Here is a 19,324-nt window from a genome sequence, read left to right on the forward strand (position 1 = left end):
ACTTAAATGAATTTAGAGAACCGAGAGAGAGAGAGAGAGAGAGAGAGAGAGAGAGAGAGAGAGAGGTTGTTGTTATACAGATGTATCTGAGATGCGTGAGTGAAGATAATCGTTTTGGAAATCATTTCAAGAATTTCAAATCTGTATCTAAGAGTATATTTAAATGACTAGACGTGAATGAAAGTACATCAGACTCACCAACCTACCTGTGTCATCTGACTCCTTTACGTTACAATCTGGTTGATGTAGAGGACGCATTAAAATGATTTAGAACGTAATTGAGATGATCTTTATTTTGTGGAGTTGAGTGTGCGCATGTCAAGACCAAGGTACGCGTTGATTGGTTCAGAGCATAATCTTGTCTTAACAAATTCTCGGAACAAGGGATAGTTGAATCTGAGATCATTTTTATCGCTTTTGATTTAACATATTAAAGGTAATGAAACAAATATTCCATTAGTTTGGAATATATTCTTGGCCTTGTTTACGGTACATGATTGTCCAGGGTACAGAGTATGTTTATATGATTCGTAAAGCATGTGTGATTACGACTGAGTACACGCAAAAATTATTATATTTTTTTAGAGTGGGATTGTATTTTACACAGCTTGATCAGTAGGTATCGTGTTCAGATCTCGTGTAAAACTATTGTAGATTGTATATGATAATGTTCATTAAGGAATATGATGAATTTCATATAAGATACAGTACATGCTTATCATAATTTAAAACATAATTAGAGTAATTTTCGTCTGTTAGATTATTCAGTATAAACTGAGCTTTGCTTTTATGATACATCTTATTTATATAGATTTTAAAGCTGTGACGTCTGAACTAGATTCTTTTAGATAAGGAGCAGATGATAAAAAATACAGCTCCAAATTAAGATAAACATGAATATTTCAAACAGTTTGATGTTTCTCAGGATTTTCTTCACTGCGAAAAACATTGTTAAAATAAAACACGACTTTTCCTTTTTTGTAATATTTTGTAAACACCGAAAGACGCGAGCTGTTGCATTCCATTTCTTGCAATTAGTTGATTGCATCAGCAGCAACAGCAATAACCGCTTTGCACCGCTAGTTAATCAATTCATTTGCTTGATCAGTTAACCAAGCATATTAATCGGAATATTCCCCATCCACTTCGCCAACCTCCAGGTTACTTTGATAAGGGAGAAAATTCGCTTAAGCCTTTTACATTTCAAGAATGGTCAACTGATTGGATGAAGTACAATTAATATAAATAAAATATTGGAACGTGATATTAAGACAGAATTAATTTTTTTTTCCTTCTTTTCCTTGCGAATTAATCACCGGGAACACAAACAGTGTTTGTTGTTAGTGCGCTAATCTCTTTTCATAGCCATTGTCATTAGATAAACAATTTCAAACAATCAACCTCCAACAATCACGTCAGTAGAAGACGGGTTTGGTTTAGGGGAAGGAGGGGAGGGGGAGGTGGGGTGGTGGGGAGGGGGTGGGTGTTCATTGCTTTTCATCATTTGTTAGGGCTTAATTTGCATAAGAACTTCTCTCCGCTCACTTTCAATCTCTCTCTCTCTCTCTCTCTCTCTCTCTCTCTCTCTCTCTCTCTCTCTCTCTGTGATTCCATCTCGCTCTCTCTCTCTCTCTCTCTAACTCCCTTAATTAACTAGTGCAGAAATTCACCGAAATAATATTTCCTCCAATATACTTAATTTGCCCCGAAGTCAGAGCCAAAGCAATCTAGTTTTCTATCGTGTGGAGATCGTTTTTTCCGAATGAATGGGCCTCCTTGTGAATAGTGTTTGGAGGATAAACTCCAGCCCGCTCTCGGTACCGACGAAGAAATAATTAGATATTTTGCCCCGGGTCGTCCACCGGAGATGTTTGAAAAGTGGAAGGTTTCCATGTGTATTCTTTTCCATTGTGTTGCTGAAGAAGGGGTTGTGTTTGGGGTGAGGGGGAGGGGGGGGAGAGGGGGAAATGAGAGGAGGAGGTGGGGGAGGAGGAGGGATAAAGGGGATGCAGACAGCCAAAGAGAGAGAAAGAGAACGAGAGAGAGAAAGAGAGAGAGAGATACTTGTGAGAGAGAGAGAGAGAGAGAGAGAGAGAGAGAGAGAGAGGGAGGGGAAACTTTCGGTGTTGGGAATTACGAGAAGGAAAAAGATTCCCTTTCTCCTCCAACACTCTTCCGTGGTAGTGATTTGTTTTTATATTTGTGGTTCGTGTTTTTTTTTTTGTGGGGGGAGGCGATAATTATAAGATATGGAATTTTAGACATTCTTCTTTCACGCACGCTTTCCTTTCTTGATCTTTGTGCGCCATGTCTGTTTCCAGATTTGCAAGTACTCTGATGCTCTTAGTCTTCGAGTAAGTGACCTTTCCATTTATTTAAAACGAAATGATTTCCGTTGAAACAGTCTTCCGAATTATTATGACGAAACCGTTTGTTTCGTCGTCTGGTAGTTTTCTTTCCTGCTTCTTTTTCTGTTTGCTTACCTGTTTCTCTGATAATCTGTCTCTGTTTCTCATTTGGCGAAACACTCACCAGTCTATGAAGCGGATATCCAACATCCTACCTATAAGCATTTTTTGAATAAATTTTAGACATTCCCACATTTCCATTAAAGCAAAATTTAAAAAAATGCAACAAAACGAGATAAACGAAAAAAGGGGAAAACAAAAAAGGGGAAAACCCCACCCACTATTTTCTAAACAAGCAAAAAAAAAAAAGAAAAAACATCCCGCCAGTGATATTTCACCCGGTAATCCATCCTTGCTGATTCTGGATGAATTTAGTTTTTTTTTTTTCAACAATAGTGATGATAGCCAACCGGATTAAGTAAAGTGGAGGCTTGTGATAGTGAAGAGGTTAACCCCTTTCCCCCCACCCCAAACCCTTGGTCCCTAGTCCCTACCCCTCACCATACTGATAGTGAAATAGGTTTTTCCACATTTTGATATACTACGTTAATGCTTTCCATTTACATCTGGGAGGCTATGATATCAGAGAGCCATCTCTCTCTCTCTCTCTCTCTCTCTCTCTCTCTCTCTCTCTCTCTCTCTCTCTCTCTCTCTCTCTCTAATGGTCCAGTGGTCTAATGCAAGTGATGTCTTGCCATGTAATTGCTATATTGGGCAAGAGATGAATAGTTAATGGCCAGTTTGTTTAGAGTAGTGATCCTTTCATTGTTACTGTCCATGTTGTTACTGCCGGGCTTATGCAGTGCCTTTGTTATTTGTGTTTAGTTTACTTGTTTTTATTTATTTATTTATTTATTTTTTGTTGGATTATATTATCTACGAGAGTAGTAGTGAGGTTGTAGGTTTTTTTTTTTTTTTAAGTGATTTCGGCTCTTTGGATATTAATGTTCTTGTTTCGGATGGTTACCCTAACAGGAATTATTTTAATTAGATTATAGTACGCACATGCACTATTTATGCGCATTTGCAAGCACACGCATACATGCCTATGCTTTCACACATATGCATACAGACATACAAACACGCACTCAGATGTGTGAGCGCGTGTGTGCATCATGACAGCTGTGAGTTTTTCCATATTTGTAAAGAGAGAAAGAGAGAAGTAATCTTAAGTTAGAAAGTTTCTGTTGAATTCTTAGTTGTCCCACAAGAAAATACCTCCTTGCATTTGCGGTATAAAAAATAATTTTAATTTTTCAGACAAATTATCCATATACCCCCGGTTTCCTGTACCTAGATTCAGTACATGTATGCATACTTCCTTGTATGCATGTATGTATATACAATTATCTTGGGACAGAAAAAAAAATAGAAAAAGAAAATACTCTTTTCAGTGGGGTTATAAAAGTAAGGTCACGCGTCAGTGACATAAACTAATCACTGAAGGAGGGGGAAGAATCCTAATTATCAAATTTTTTTGGAGCTAGTTGGAGTGAATAAGGTTTTTCATAAATGTAATATCATTTTTTGGTGCTAGTTGCATTGAATAAGGTTTTTCACAAATGTAATGTACTTTTAGAAATTTGCCTTATCAAAATATTTCAAGAAATAAGTGTTTTGTGTTCATATTTTTCCACTGTAGTGAATTGTTTGTCAATATGACATGTTAATCGTGACTGCATACTCATGTAATAAGTATCAAAATCCTACTTTTTAAAGTGAGTAGGAGTACCTAACATGATTCTTGAATGGACTGTACCTTATTATAACAGTTAAAGTGAGTAGGATTACACAACATGATTCTTGAATGGATTCTACCTTGTTATCACAGTTAAAAGTGAGTAGGATTACTTAACATGATTCTTGAATCAACTCTACCTTGTTATCACAGTTAAAAGTGAGTAGGATTGCTTAACATGATTCGTGAATGGATTCTACCTTATTATAACAGTCAAAAGTAAGTAAGATTACTTAACATGATTCTTGAATGGACTCTTCCTTATTATTACAGTCAAAATTGAGTAGGATTACTTGATTCTTGAATGGACTCTACTTATTATAACAGTGAAAAGTGAGTAGGATTACTTAACATGATTGTTGAATGGACTTTACCTTCTTATAACAGTCAAAAGTGAGTAGGATTACTCAACATGATTCTTGTAAGGAATCTGCCTTAGTATAGCAGTTAAAAGTGAGTAGGATTACTCAACGTGGTTCTTGAATGCACTCTGCCTTACTATAACAGTTAAGAGTGAGTTGGTTAGTTAGTATAAAAATCCCTGTAAAAAGTAAACAATATAACAACGTATGAAAAAAAAATACAAGAAAAATTGTAGGTTATTAAAAGATGTGATCACTGATGTGAAGTATATAATCTATACAACGAATGCCTTTGAAAGTGCGTTTGAAAAAAAAACAAGAAGATTCCAGCTTTCCCTCGGCTGGAAACTGCAACTACTACATGCCTTTTTTGAAGATTCTTTATAATTAAAACCTGAATAATTAATGTTTATATTAGGAAGCCCTTTGTTTGTGTATGGCACGAGACTTTTTGTTTTGTAGTCCCTGAGTTTCAAAAGGTTTTGTTGAACTAATCTTTATGTAGAGAATAAGCCCGCTCTCGGTGAAGTTAGTTTTTGTGAAGGTCTTTAATATATATATATATATATATATATATATATATATATATATATATATATATATATATATATATATATATATATGTGTGTGTGTGTGTGTATGTATGTATATATATATTTATACTGTATATATATACACATATAATATATATATACATAAACAGTATAATATATATGTATACATATATATTATATTATATATATACATATGTATGCGTGAGAGTTAAGAACTTAAACTTTCAATTACCATATATATATATATATATATATATATATATATATATATATATATATATATATATATATTATTTATTTATATATATACACATATATATGTACAGTATGCGTGAGAGTCAAGAACTTAAACTTTCAATTACCATGCTTTTAATTTTTGTCAGTATAAAAAAATAAACATAAAATATGTAAATGATGTAAATGAGTATGAGTAAAGCTTAGCTAAACGAAAAGATCGGGTAAAATTGTATAGAATAAAAATTCGTAGGACACTGGAGAGATTCGAGCCAAAGGAAAACGCCCACAAACGCAGGAGTTCCAAAGTGGGTGGTGATTCTAGAGTAGACTGGATTCGCATCCGATAAGTAATCTTGCTGACAAGCTGTTTGATTCTGGCGAAGGTTTGTACTCTGCAGAATATCCACAAGAAAAGTCTTGCTGAAAAGGTTTACAAACTTACACAAGCCACACAAACACACACAGACATGCATGTACACACTATCGCGCAGTAACTTTTATTATTATTAATTCTTTTTTTCCTTCGAACAAAGTCACGTCGTCTGCAATTTAATCGTGAGGTGCTTTTAGTCAGTTAAATTACTGCATTTAATAACTTTTTCTCGTTTGATTTAATTGATCATCGCAGACTGGCGTGACAAGAACTACGGCAATCGACGCCGTTGCTTGCCACGTGATTAAACTCATAGAAAAGTTAACATCGTTCTGTCATGATCATCTTTTTCGTAACATTCTCTTAACATTCTTTCATGTCGGCAAAGATCTTTTTTTTTTTTATCTAGGATTCAAACTATTGTTTTCAACGTTTCGGCTCCTAAACAGGAGCACAGTTAAAAAAAAAAAAAAAAAAAAAACCAAACACGAATATGAGGTCGAAAATTAACTGAATGTCCATAGGAGGACCCTTTGTGTACAGTCTATGTCCCCTCTGCTTAACGTGGGCCGTGATCAGGAGGGTGGAAGCCACTTACACACACACACACACACGCGCGAGCGCGCGCACACATACGCACGCACACACACACACTCGGTTCGTAATCCTGGTATGTGAATAGTGATCACTCTCACACTCAATTACCAAACAGTCATTTTAACCGACGCAAATGTAGTCGTGATGAGGGCAGAGAGAGAGAGAGAGGGGAAAAGACTCCATCATGCGGCCTTCGATGAGGGGAAACCGACAAATGATGAGAGAGAGAGAGAGAGAGAGAGAACGAGAGATGATTTTGGGGACCGAGAGATGGCTTGCTATCTAGGATAGACTTTTCGAGTTATGAAATCATATGCGAGAAGCGATGCAGGAAACAATCGTTTATTTTTTTGCATTTCGTATTCTGTGAAAGATTTTTTTTTTCTTTTTCTATGGTTAGGAGAACGAGACGGGTGTAAAATTGTTACTAAACAATAAAAAAAAGAAAATAGTAGAAAAATAAGTTTTATAATTCGGGAAACAAAGGGTGAGAGAAAGAACACTTCGACCTGTCAAATTTCGGTTTGGGACTTTGGAGGTATGGCAGCATATTCTGCAGAAACTCTCGAAAATAAGGTCCAAAGTAATACCTGTAGGAAAAGTAGTGTCCAAACTGGAACAGAGAACGAGTTTTGATGACATTGAAAATTTTTTATTTATTTCAATTCAAAAGACCAGTAGTGTGGAAAGGCCCCAGATAAGAGAATCATACTATATTAGGACTAACAAGTCCAGAACAAGCTTGGTGGAGCTGTTCAGGGCTCATTATGTGAGCCCTCCGAACCACAAAAGTATTTTCTGAGTCAAAATTACTTAAAATATATTTGGTAATAATTCCCAAACACTAAACAGTCTTGAGAAGTGAGACAGGTAATTAGGGAAGAGAGATAGAGTAAACGTGTGACGGAAATGATGATTCTAACCAAGTTCAGCAAACTAAGTCTTTGATGAAGACTAAGTAATTTAGTTTGGGCCGTAGACATCGTACCCGGTAGGGGAGTATTCCCGCCAGTGCACCTCACGCAGTGCACTGTAGGCATTACTTAAGGTTCTTTGCATCGTCCCTCCGGCTCCTAGCTGCAATCCCTTTCAGTCCTTTTACTTTGCCTCCGTTCATATTCTCTTTTTTCCATCTGACTTTCCATCCTCTCCTAACAGTTGTTTCATAGTGCAACTGCGAGGTTTTCCTCCTGTTACACTTTTCAAACGTTTTTTCACTTTCAATTTCCCTTTCAGCGCTGAATGAACTCATAGGTCCCAGCGCTTGGCCTTTGCCCAGATTTTGTGTACTCCATTCCATAGGCATCTTAACACCATTAGTCACTGAATTGGGTCAGCGGGTCCTCCTGTGGCGTGACTTACTGATTAACGCGTAGTCCCAGCCACATTCAAGCGATGTGGCCAGTTAAATGTAGTTTAAACTGGTATTCTTGACCACAATTAAGGTTGAACCTAAGCCATATTGGATAAGAACTTGACCTCAGTAGGTCACTAGAGTGTAATCAATCAAATAAATCATTAATAGTAAGAGGGATTTATACACCTCTGTATGAAATTTAGCTGGTTTTAGTGTTCTGTCCGCACTTTTCTTGTCCGTCCTCAGATCTTAAAAACTACTGAGGCTAGAGGCCTGCAAATTGTTATGTTGATCATCCACCCTCTAATCATCAAACATACCAAATTGCAGCCCTCTAGCCCCAGGCCACCAACGGTCCGTGATTAAAGATTCATGGGCCGCGGCTCGTACAGCATTATACCGAGACCACTGAAAGATAGAACTATTTTCGGTGGCCTTGATTGTACGATATACAGAAAACTCGATTGCACAGTAGAAACTTCGGAGCATATTTTACTTGTTTTTTATAGCTAATAATTATTTAACTATAACCTAACATTTTTTTCGCCTTGACATTCTTCCAATTTATGTTAGAAATTTTAGTGAGAATTCGCTGTTATCATAGAGGTTATTGATCAGTAGGTTATTTTCACTTTTCCTATTTATGAGTAAATTCATGAACATCGATGACCTTCGTTACTGTAACGCCAAGAAATTCGTGAAAGACGTCCATCGATCTGGTGAGAATTATTGACCTTCTATGAGCACATATCAGAAGCGTTTAACGCTTAGAGGAATAAAAGCAGGCATTATAAGTGTCATTGTAAGAAGAGATTTTAGAGATTTCATTGAAATTGTGGTGATTTCTAATGGTACACACACATACACACACACACACCAGCAACATGTTTGCTATACTGATAAGCACAGTTAAGCAACGGTGAGTTTGGTCAGTACTTGGTTGGGTGCCGAGCTAGGAAAGACAGACGCTTGAGCATCCATGAGAGAGGGCGTGGGGCTAGCAGCCTCACCCCAGAAATACTTGTTGAAAGCGGAAAGGGCAATGCTTCACTGAGGATTAAAAAGCTTACCATAATAATTAAATAAATATGCATTATATATAAACGTACATATATGTATGTATGTGTGTGGGTATGTGTGTATACGCACATATATATTTATGTGTGTGTATTTTCGCGTGCGTAGAGTACTTTAGGTTATACACGACACACTGACTTTTCCTTTTGTACCTTCTTCACCAAAGCAGTTGAATTGTGAGTGGCACAATAAATCACTTCTCTTTTCGATCAGTAGAGTTGACCCATCATGAAAGATATTATTGGGGGGGGGGGGTGGCAAAAAATAGCACACGCACACACATGAATATTATAGGTAAGGTAAGGCAAATCGATGGTAATATTTACCTACTTACCCACATAAGTTTAAATGTACGGTACGCTATGTACGCAGATGCATGCATATCTCTCTCTCTCTCTCTCTCTCTCTCTCTCTCTCTCTCTCTCTCTCTCTCTGTATTCACACCAGAGGTTACTCATTGTGTGAATTTCCCTGAGGACTTCTAGTTTGCCTATGAGATTCACGGACCTTATGGTACCCTCTGACTCCCCCTTTCTCTCTCTCTCTCTCTCTCTCTCTCTCTCTCTCTCTCTCTCTCTCTCTCTCTCTCTCTCTCTCTTCGCAATCACGGTCGGGGAGGCTTTGAGGTTCTACTCAAGATTGCGAATACGAAGAGGATGCAAAGATATGCATAAAAGTAACGAAGACTAAAGTATAAATAGATTACTCTTACGCATCAACATGATTATTGTTATTATTATTATTATTATTATTATTATTATTATTATTATTATTAGTAGTAGTAGTAGTAGTAGTAGTAGTAGTAGTAGTAACATTACTATCAAGTAGTTCAGCAGTAGTAACATAACGTAAATATGCCCCCATTATCATTCCTTCCATCTCTCCTTCCCTCCACGGTCGTCGTTATGCTCTTCTTCTTCTTCTTCTTCTTCTTCTTCTTCTTCTTCTTCTTCTTCTTCTTCTTCCCCCCCACCACACTCTTCATCTATACACACACTCTCTCTCTCTCTCTCTCTCTCTCTCTCTCTCTCTCTCCGCCCCACACACACACACACACACACGCACACACACGCGGCCTCACTCTCAATCATCATCGTAAAGTTTAGGTGTATGTTTAACCTCTTTGAATGACCGCTCTCTGTAAGCCCTTGTCCCCTCTCTCCCTTCCCAATCTCCCTACTTCTCTTCCCTGTCTCCCTTCTTCTCTTCCTCCTCCTCCTCCTCCTAGCTACTTCCCTCACTACCTTCTCCCCCGCCCCCTCCTACCAATTTCTTCCTCCTCCTCACTCCTTTTTCCTTCTCTGCCGTAAATGAACTGGACGGTTTTCTATTCATTCAGGAAGACCCCGTCTTTCGGTCGTATCGACAGAAAGGACTAATAATTGTCGTGCCTTGTTTACATAAAGGATACCTTCCAGTGGTTTCCACTTTGCTTATAGGTGTTCCCCAACTTCCACCCCTATCCCCTACCCTCCCCCTAACGACCCCTACCAGTCCCCTGCCTTGTTCACCCCCACCCCGATTTTTTTTTCTTTCTTTCTTTTGAGTTTTCCATTGGTTGGTGAATCATACGTATGTGCTGCTTTAAGACGATTTCTTTCAATTATTACGAGATAAATAATGTGGAGTTAAAATTTTGTATTTTCATTTTTTCTTTTTATTTCATGTTACTGCGAGAATGTTCATTTACATGATAAAATCCTTCTTTCAAGCGACCACACGTACATCATAACTTGAAGAGGGCCCTGATTTTTATGATGGTAGTTACAAGACGCTCGAAGCCTTTCAACTCCTTATTCGAGCTTTGCAGGAAAAGGCTCCATTTCACACAGCATTGAATATTCGCGTAGAAAGAACGCACCTTGCCAGTGCGTGCAATTTTCATATCTTTCGGAGTCACACTCCTATGACCAATTGAAGACCCGTTTTGACAAACGCCGGCTGTAAATTCTGTCTCCCCTCTCGACAATCGTGTCCCTACAACAAAAGGTATACATACAGCGCTCAGTCAGGCGCTGGCCAGCAATAAAAACTACACCTGCAATGCTTTTATTCTTCTCTAAGGGGGCCAAGGAGCCAGGGCGAACGTTTCTCTCGGCCATAAATACCGCACATTTCAAAGCGCACTGTATGAGCAATTTACTCACGCTTCGAGAGAGAGAGAGAGAGAGAGAGAGAGAGAGAGAGAGAGAGAGAGAGAGAGAGAGAGAGAGAGAGACATTACTCGTTCGTAGAGAATGTCCAGAGAACGTTTTTACCTGTTCCTGGAATAAATGTTCGGGAGAGGAATGTTTTTCCTTTTTTTATATCTTTAAAGGAGGAAGGTTATCATGAGTGATTTTTTTGGGGCGTGGCTAAACTTTCAAACGCTGTTGCTAAAATTTTTTTCCCTTCTGTAGGCGTTAACATTCATGTGCCAGGAACGACAAGGTTTAATTGTTATGCTGAACCAGAAAAAAATCACTAATTACATCAGTTTCACAAAATTTCACTAAATTGATGTCGTTAGTAATTAACGTCTCACACAATCTATACAAAGCAGATCAGTAAATTTTGATTTACAAAGCGTACCCAAAATTTTTATAAATTATCAGTGTCCTCCGTAGGTAAGTCAAATGCTGCTTCTTATTTCTTACCTAGGGACAAGTATGTCTGACGTATATGCTTAGAGAAGACATTTCAGGACTGAATACAAAAACTTTCCCAATAACGATTTCAAGAAGACCTGAGTCTTGGCCGAAGACGTCGAAATTTTAAGCCAGACATTTCGCACAAAACTGGAACGTCTTGTTGGTGTTTGAACAAATCTTTCTTTAACTCTCAGAGCGGAGAGGCCTGATGTACTTGCTTTGAGTAGGTCGATGGGAAGATCACCTACCACAATTTTCTCTCTCTCTCTCTCTCTCTCTCTCTCTCTCTCTCTCTCTCCCCTCATCCGCGTCCCCTCGCAACACCCTTGGCTGCACAAGAGCGATGATATCCATCGTAAACTAATTAGGCGCTCTGAATGGCCCGGCTAAACAATTATTACACCCATCTCCCCTTCCCCTATCCTCCTCCTCCTCCTCCTCCTCCTCCCACCTTGAATCTCCCCTCATTTTAGAATCTCCCCCACCCCTTTCCCTACTTCGAAAATCATCTTTCCCCTCATCTTCTCTCGGTCTCTGCCACTGCTCTGACAACTTAGCCATTCTCACCCACCCACCCTCTCTCTCTCTCTCTCCTCTCTCTCTCTCTCTCTCTCTCTCTCTCTCTCTCTCTCTCTCCATACCCTCATTTCTATCAACTTTTCCCCTCTGTACTCTCACCGATACACTTATGGGTCTTTCCCCTCGCTCTGTTTGTACGATTAGCAACTGAATGGACTCACTCCGGTCGTGGGGTTTTACGCCTCCGGTGAAACCGGATGGCATTTAGTGTTTGGTGTGGAGAGAGAGAGAGAGAGAGAGAGAGAGAGAGAGAGAGAGAGAGAGAGAGAATGAATCTTTATGACATTTCCTTTGCAATGACCATGCACTCTTCCAATACATACTCACGTATGTTTGTATGTATATGAACACTTGTACCGGATGTCATTTGGTATTTGGTGTGGAGAGAGAGAGAGAGAGAGAGAGAGAGAGAGAGAGAGAGAGAGAGAGAATGAATCTTTATGACATTTCCTTTGCTTTGAGAAGTTGTGCAATGATCATGCACTCTTCCAATATATACTCACGTATGTTTGTATGTATATGAGTACTTGTACCTGATGTCATTTGGTATTTGGCGAGAGAGAGAGAGAGAGAGAGAGAGAGAGAGAGAGAGAGAGAGAGAGAGAGAGAGAGCGGGGGGAGATCCTTACAAAATTATCCTTACTTTGAGAAGTTGTACACTGATCATGCATTCTTCCGAAATACGTCGTATACACACGTATGCCTGTATGTATGTATAGACACTTGTAGGAGCACTTATGTACAATGGTATGTATAATTTTAAGTATGCGTTTACAAGGGTGTGGATGAATTGCCTTAAAGTATTGCTATGAATCAAAAAGTAGCTTTTAATACAAGTTTCCCAATACGAAATCTATATGTTCAATATTCTGAGTGACCCGAGACTCCTAAATTAGCGAAGGTTATAAGACATCAATTGTGGTAAGTTACTGTTCCCATCTGAGTCATAATTTATGTAAACAAAGCAGAGACCAGAATGAATGGATTGTTGTTTTTCTAGGCGTCGTCTTTGTTGTAAATATTGATGTTGTTTCTCTTGTTTTCGTCGCTGAGCTTTGGCTGTTTTGAATGATCTTGTTGTTTACCTTGGAACGGTTTTCGCGAATAAATCGCCTATTTTCATTTAAATCTTTTTTTTTTAATGCTGATGGAATGAGCAAATCAAATGTAATTCTTTCTTACAAGTATTGGCATTTTTACTGTTCTCGCTTTATCCGCTTTTGAAAAATGTATCATTCTATCTACAGTTAAACAAATGCTATTAGCATCCAGCATACACAAGCATATATATAATATATAATATATATACATATATATGTAAATATATATATATATTATGTATGTATATATATATATATATATATATATATATATATATATATATATATATATATAATAAAAATATATATGTATATATATCCACACACACACACAAGCCTGCCTCTAATTTCAAATACTCACTCACACTGTATATATTTGCTTGGGTGATGAAGAAGTACGGAAAACAGATACAATATTTTCATGGCACCATCCCCATTAATACAACAGGGACCACGAGAGAGTGAAAATTCTTTTTTTATTATTCGTTTTATTTTTTTTTTTATTGTGCAATCTACATCACACTGGGAATTGGTTGGCTTCAAACCACTCGGGTGGAGAAGGGAATCAGTGAGGAGAGGAAGATGAGGAAGAGGAGGAGGAAGACGAGAAGAAAGAGAATTGAGGAGGAAAAAGAGGAAGGAGTATTCTGAAGCTTACTTATTGTTTCAGGAGATCGCGGTGATGTGAGAGGTAGTACGAATTAATGACATTAGTAACGCGCTAATGGACCAGGTTAATAATCCTTTCAGAAGAAGTACACGAAGAAAGGGTGGAGAGAGAGAGAGAGAGAGAGAGAGAGAGAGAGAGAGAGAGAGAGAGAGAGAGAGAGAGAGAGCTGGGCTCGGGGGATAGTGGGTAGGCAAGGGTGGACTTATAACTAAGAATGCTTTTGATTTGAGAGAGGTATTTCATTATGCTTAATACGTTGAGGGAACGTTGCTATTAAGTATATGGGATTCTATCTCATTAGTTGTCAGTAACGATGATCTTAATTTTTTTTTTTATTGTTTCATATCTTCATGTTTATGTTAGTCGAGTGCTCAATAGAAGTTATTGTTAAATTTTAACAACTGTGTTTTTTTTTTTTTTATGTGATTTCCGCTTTTATCTTTCCAAACTATTGACACACTAACAGTAAATCATTTCCGAGGCGACAAATCTCCTTACCTGTTTGTATTCATTTAACGTCATTCAGTGAAACATGTCGAGAGAAACAAATAGTAGATATTCATATTCACAGATTCCTCTCAGGACAACAAAGAAACTCCAGTTTCATAGCAGTATATATACATACTACAGCACACGTATAAATCTACCTACTATGATCAGCATAGTTAAGAGCTTTATAACAGTGACTTAACAACTGATATAATTATATATATACATATATATATATATATATATATATATATATTATATATATTATATATTATATAGATATATATAAAAATAAACATATATATACATATATTTGCATATATATATATATATATATATATATATAATTTATATTTATATAGATACATACATATATCTCATAGAGGAAAAGTAGGCCTTGAGTGGAGGCCCTGTGACAGAATGACACTTACTAAACACAATATAATATTTGGGGAATGGGAGGAGGTAACTGCTTCTACAAATGGTTACATTACAACAAGTGATTCTGTCTTTTCAGTGAACGACAGTGAATGCTGATTACCATTACTGCAGGGGTTTTTGTACTTTTGTGAATTTGACACATACTATTAATGCGAGTGCGTCAGGTGTTGTCAACCGTGTGATAGGGAACAGGGAGAGGGATTAACATATGATTGTCTCCATCAAAACACAGAATGTTTAGGACACAAAGGTGAAAAATCCTCACCATAGCTGGGGTCAGCTTCTGCGCGCATTCCTGCAGAATGAGAAAAGAGAGAGGAAACTCATTAGATGTTTATGGGGCAACTCTACCGTCTGTTAATTCTAAGAAATTGCTCTTGGCTTCAGGCTCCCGTATTCTGAATCTTGAAAGATGCCTACAGAGGAAAAACAATGTTTTGTTGTGATGTTTTCACTTCAAGCAGGTTCGCAAGCGAAGCTGGAGAACAGGGACAGTAATTTTCGTCAGGAAAATTGAAGTGGATTCTGAATCTGTGTATCTGATTTGCAGTTCATTTCATTATTTTCTGAATCGTCCAAATGTCAAAGTGATGTTAAAATGAATAACAGGAAGCAAGTGATATTCTAATAATAATCACAGTACTATTTGCAGTGTCCGTATTTCACGTGTATTTATACATACACATATATATATGTATGTATGTATGTATGTATGTATGTATATTACATTACATGTATATAACATATATATATATATATATATATATATATATATATATATATATAATATATATATATATATGTATATACAAGTACACATGAATTGTAATATACATACGTACATACATATATACATACATACATACACACCTGCACAATCAAATATTTCAACCATTATTCTCCCCAGAATGACGAATAAGACAGGACACCGGACTGTCGCCCACAAAGACTCCGTCTGAGTCCCTCATTAGAAATACCTTTCAATTCCTCTGTATTTTCAGAATCACTACTTGCCTAGTCCCTCATCCAGTATTAATTAGCGCCTGCCGTCGGTCCGAAAAATACTCATTCTCCCCTGGCTCCTGGCCCACCCATATCCTCCACCCCTGCCCCTAAACCAACACCCCATATAAATTCGTAAATGTCACGATTTTTCTGCCGGATTCATCGAAACTGCGTCTCTGATTCTTCATAATATGAGGAAAGACATATTGTCTTATTTCTATTTAATTTCTGTTTATCATACTTGCCAGAAAGTAAAGCAGATTGAATCAAGTGCACTACTATATAGAACTATTATATGTTATGTACGTTATATATATAAATATATATTATATATATATATATATATATATATATATATATATATAATATACTATATATATACATATATATTATATATATATATATATATATATATATATATATATATATATATATAATATATATATATATATATATATATATCAATTTATTTTTCCATTTTACAGTCGCAAAGAAAGTAATGTCATTTATTAGTACTGCCATCATTTACATTTTTTCAAAGGTATATTAGCTGTAAACTACCGGATAAATTACCAGTGAGCTTATGATTAGATACTTAGCTGCCTTTTTCATTTTCTGTATTTACTTCAATATTTTTAATAATTCAAGATCAGTCTCTAACTTCTGGTTATGGCAATGATGAGTACAGATGGAGTGGCTTTACAAAAAATTCAGTCGGTTTCCAAACGTGACGGCCCCGTAGGGGGTTAGTGCTGTCAGTACACCTCATGCGGTGCACCGTAGGCATTACTTAAGGTTCCTTGCAGCGTGCCTTGGGCCCCCAGCTGCAACCCCTTTCGTTCCTTTTACTTTACCTCCTTTCATATTCTCTTTCTTCCATCTTACTTTCCACCCTCTCCTAACAGTTGATTCACAGTACAACTGCGAGGTTTTGCTCCAGTTACACCTTTCAAACTTTTGCTGTCAATTACCGTTTCAGCGCTGAATGACCTCGTAGGTCCCAGTGCTTGGTCTTTGGCCTAAATTCTATATTCAGTTCAGTTCAATCCAAACGTGACAGGTTATTTGAAATAACCCGTCATTATTATTATTATTATTATTATTATTATTATTATTATTATTATTATTATTATTATTATTATTATTATTATTATTATTATTTTATAAGAATATATATAAGTAATGTGTAAATTATTTGTTGTGTTTTACGATTTCATTCCAGTGAGTTGTTCTTGCACTAGAATAAAGTACATTGGTGAATTTAATAAAGAATAGTTTTTTTCGCAGATATTCAGATGAAAGATAGCCATACTTGAAAGGTATAATTCGATCATGGGCTGATGGCATTACAGAATGACAGTAGTTACCCTCTGAGGTATCAGTGGTAATTTTATTTTCCTTCGAAACCTTTTACACAAAAATTATTAGTTTATTTGAAGCGACGAATTGATAAGCTGAGTAAATCGTCAAGTAAATGTTTATCGCATTATTTGAATACAAAACTCGAGAAACATTATTATCACGTTTAGTGATCAATCTACCTAATATCTTCAGTGAATGACTCCTACAAACTCTCTCTCTCTCTCTCTCTCTCTCTCTCTCTCTCTCTCTCTCTCTCTCTCTCTCTCTCTCTCTCTCTCTCTCTCTCTCTCTGCAGCCTCGTAGGAAGCAGGTTGCGCTGAACAGACAGATGATATTCAAATGAAGATTAGATATAACTGAAGAAGATTAGAGAGATTGATTATATGATTATTTATCGGCGTACTTTTTTTCCGAGCTTGTCAAACCGGACACTCCGTTTGAAGGAATATTATTTGACTCATACAATTTGCTCTTTCTTAATCCGGAGATTATAACGATATCAGCGTGCAATCGACGAGGCAAAGATCGATGGAAATCAAGTTAGTTTACTCCAAGACAAAAAAAATTATTATTCAGAATATTTTCTGCCGTATAGTAAACTGTTTTCTAGCTATCGGTGTCCTGAGGTTTATTCAGTCATGTAGTGGAGTATATATTTTTTATTTTTTATATTGCTTTCAGTTTTGAATTATAATAACAGGATTTTTAGTTCGTTACTTTATGCTTAGCTTAGGTAATAGTGAAATCTATTTGGCTGTCCATATCACTGAAACAGAGAGAGAGAGAGAGAGAGAGAGAGAGAGAGAGAGAGAGAGTTGAAGACTGCCCACAACTAAATCACATCTAATATCATTGTCAGCAGTCAGATGAAAAAGGGAATAACTTTGATTATTAAGCCATCCATTTCAACAACGCCCCATAGCGGGTAGTGCCGTCAGTGCGCCTCACGTGGCGCACTGTAGGCATTACTTAAGGTTCTTAGCAGCGTGCCTTCGGCCCCTAACTGCAACCCCTTTCGTTCCTTTTACTGTACCTCCTCTCATCTTCTCTCTTCCAGCGTACTTTCCACTCTCTCCTAACAATTGATTCATAATGCAACTGCGGGGTTTTCCTCCTGTTACACCTTTCAAACTTTTACTGTCAATTTCCGTTTCAGCGCTGAATCACCTCACAGGTCCCAGTCCTTGGCCTGTGGCCTAAATTTTATATTCAGTTCAGTTCATTTCAACAAAGCAAATTTAAAGTTAATCTGACGGCAAAAACAAAAGCAAATTAATTCAAAAGCAAATCAACTGTCACCGCAGACGTCTAAAACCTTAAAACCTCCTTGTCAGGTAAAAGACGCCAGGAACAGTGGGTGAGCAGTATTTCTGTCGAAAGCAACTCCCCTCTTCCACTTCCTCCTCCGTAAATTCTCTCTCTCTCTCTCTCTCTCTCTCTCTCTCTCTTTATTTCCTCCTCTCTCTCTGTCGTTTATTTTCCTTCCTTCTCTGTAAAATTAGTTCCCTCTCTCTCTCTCTCTCTCTCTCTCTCTCTTCTCTTTTTTTACCCCTCCTGTTCCTTCTCTGTAAAATTCGTTTCTCTCTCTCTCTCTCTCTCTCTCTCTCTCTCTCTCTCTCTGTCGCTTATTCCCGACCGAGCAAATCCGCCCATTGACCCAGCGGACATTGTTAATGGTCACGGGTTTTTATTAGCGAGTCGCACATTTAGCTCCAATAGATTGCGTCCATTTTGTTTCCGCTTCATTTGCATAGCGGCGTGAATATGAATAAATGAGCAGCATTGCGTAGTGCCCATTGTAGTGAATCGGACATATGTATAAATTTTTCCCCTCCTCGCCCTTCCTCTGTACGAAAGCCATTCGCGGAGGGCGGAAAAATGAGGGGGGTTTTAGTGGGGTAAGTCGAGTCATTACCCCATGAGGTCAAAAGGGCATTCCTCGTGTCAAGGGGATTTCCGTAGGATTTGGATTTCTGCGTCTCATTTTAATATAGGATTTTTTTTTTTTTTTTTTTTTTTAGAAAATTGTCTAGATGGTTATCAGGATTTTGTATCGATACCAAAGTGGAAGTTGGAACTGTGCTCTCGTTAGAAGGTTTGGCAGCAGCTCGTGATTCGTCGTTCATAGTACCTGATTCTCTCTCTCTCTCTCTCTCTCTCTCTCTCTCTCTCTCTCTCTCTCTCTCTCTCTCTCTATATATATATATATATATATATATATATATATATATATATATATATATATATATATATATATATAATTTCTGACTCATCAGATCAGAACCAAGGTCTTTCAATTAAGACCTGGTTCCGAAACCTGATGAGAGTCGGAAATTTATTTCTGT

General features: G+C 37.3%; 1 protein-coding gene and 1 long non-coding RNA gene across 4 annotated transcripts in view; one reads left to right on the forward strand and one right to left on the reverse strand.

The window, feature by feature from the left end:
• Positions 1–19,324, forward strand: part of LOC136846901 (uncharacterized) — a 428,530-nt gene that overhangs the window by 172,385 nt on the left and 236,821 nt on the right. The gene's annotated exons all lie outside the window — the stretch shown is intronic.
• Positions 1–19,324, reverse strand: part of acj6 (abnormal chemosensory protein 6) — a 178,055-nt gene that overhangs the window by 133,815 nt on the left and 24,916 nt on the right. For 2 of the 3 annotated variants that reach the window (XM_067118125.1, XM_067118117.1), the window contains exon 2: positions 14,878–14,907. The exons of the other annotated variant lie outside the window; for it this stretch is intronic. In XM_067118125.1, the coding sequence (XP_066974226.1) occupies positions 14,878–14,907 (30 nt within the window). The remainder of the gene's footprint in view (positions 1–14,877; positions 14,908–19,324) is intronic. 3 annotated transcript variants of the gene reach the window in all.

The sequence above is a fragment of the Macrobrachium rosenbergii genome, chromosome 2 (assembly GCF_040412425.1).
Source record: "Macrobrachium rosenbergii isolate ZJJX-2024 chromosome 2, ASM4041242v1, whole genome shotgun sequence".
Classification (NCBI taxonomy): domain Eukaryota; kingdom Metazoa; phylum Arthropoda; class Malacostraca; order Decapoda; family Palaemonidae; genus Macrobrachium; species Macrobrachium rosenbergii.